The sequence below is a fragment of the Mandrillus leucophaeus genome, unplaced genomic scaffold, assembly GCF_000951045.1.
Source record: "Mandrillus leucophaeus isolate KB7577 unplaced genomic scaffold, Mleu.le_1.0 Scaffold957, whole genome shotgun sequence".
Lineage (NCBI taxonomy): Eukaryota > Metazoa > Chordata > Mammalia > Primates > Cercopithecidae > Mandrillus > Mandrillus leucophaeus.
In genome coordinates this window covers 333,280-334,507 of record NW_012110441.1, presented here as the reverse complement: position 1 = coordinate 334,507, position 1,228 = coordinate 333,280, and the positions used below count along the sequence as shown (strand labels likewise).

General features: G+C 46.1%; 1 protein-coding gene across 1 annotated transcript in view; it reads right to left on the bottom strand.

Moving 5' to 3' along the window:
- Positions 1-1,228, bottom strand: part of CEP72 (centrosomal protein 72kDa) — a 60,001-nt gene that overhangs the window by 49,372 nt on the left and 9,401 nt on the right. The window contains 1 exon segment of the mRNA XM_011970589.1: positions 3-93. Coding sequence (XP_011825979.1) covers positions 3-93 — 91 coding nt within the window.

The window sequence follows — 1,228 nt, the reverse complement described above, 5'->3', positions numbered from 1 at the left end:
AAGATTTCAGACCTGTTAAACTCATCAGAGAATGTCCCAGGTGGGTAATCTTCTCTTGGTAAGTTCCAGGAATAGACAATGACTGAAGCTCAGCTGAGAATTAAAAAAAAATTATGAGATTTTAATCTTTTCTTTTGAAAACAATTATAATAATAAAGGTCAAGTTCTTGGTGTTTGGATATAGAGTAGACACTGACACAGATTCTTGGTTTAATTCAACTTTACTCAGGCTCCTGAATCTTCTCCTCGGCCATCTGCGCCCTTCCTTGTAAAGTCCAGTTTAGTGTGGCCACAACCCCCACCCTCAGTATCTGCTCAGGTTCCCTATCCCCAGATCCCACAGGTGGTGTCTGATCACCCTGGCCTCTCTTTCGCAATAATCCCGTTCAGTCGGTTTAGCCCAAATCCCCTTACTCCTCATGTGTCCTCTCAGTCATTTTCCACCCACTGCCCCTGCCCTCATCCTCGGCTATGAACTCCCCCTGGTTGCTGCTGTACTTGGAGCTGAGCTCCATCTCTCTCCCCTACTGCAAAATCCCAGCACTGTGACCCCAGGCCCACCTCGATGGCTCTGAATAAAGCCTTCCTCACCGTGCCTGACGAGGGTCATTCAAAACATTTCTTCCTCCAACAGTACACGTAAAAAGACTGAGAGACAAATGTTAACATGTGTCCTATTGTGGAATAAATCCCTTTACTTTCCCTCTTACACATTTCTGTATTTTCGGCTTTTCTTAGAGAGAGATGTATCCTCGTAATCTGAAAAAGGCACCTAGAACCCAGTACAACTCCTTTGGAGTTGGACTATCAGCACTGACGAGCAAGGAATGTACCTGAAGTTTCAGCTTATGTTTATCTCTGCAGTACCTCCAGGCCACACGCTTCTTCCCACCTTTACTGCCTCCAAAACCACCTCTCCCCAGGAACCCCCAATTCATCTCCCGCCTCCACTCCGGCTGCTCAGTTCCGTCACGCCTTGCAGCCATCACCATCCGAAACCCACTAGTCGGGTAACCTGTCTGCTGTCCTCCTCTTACACCTGTGGTCGGGCTGTGCAAGCCCCATGCACCCTGCAAGCCTCTGCAACGTGCACTCATAAGTAGTCATTAGATCAACGTTAACTACAAGATCAAAGTTTCCACAATCAAAAAGACAGTTTAGATCTGAATACATCAACACTTTCCCAGGAACATTTATGTTTTAGAATACGTTTTGGGTTTTTTGTTTT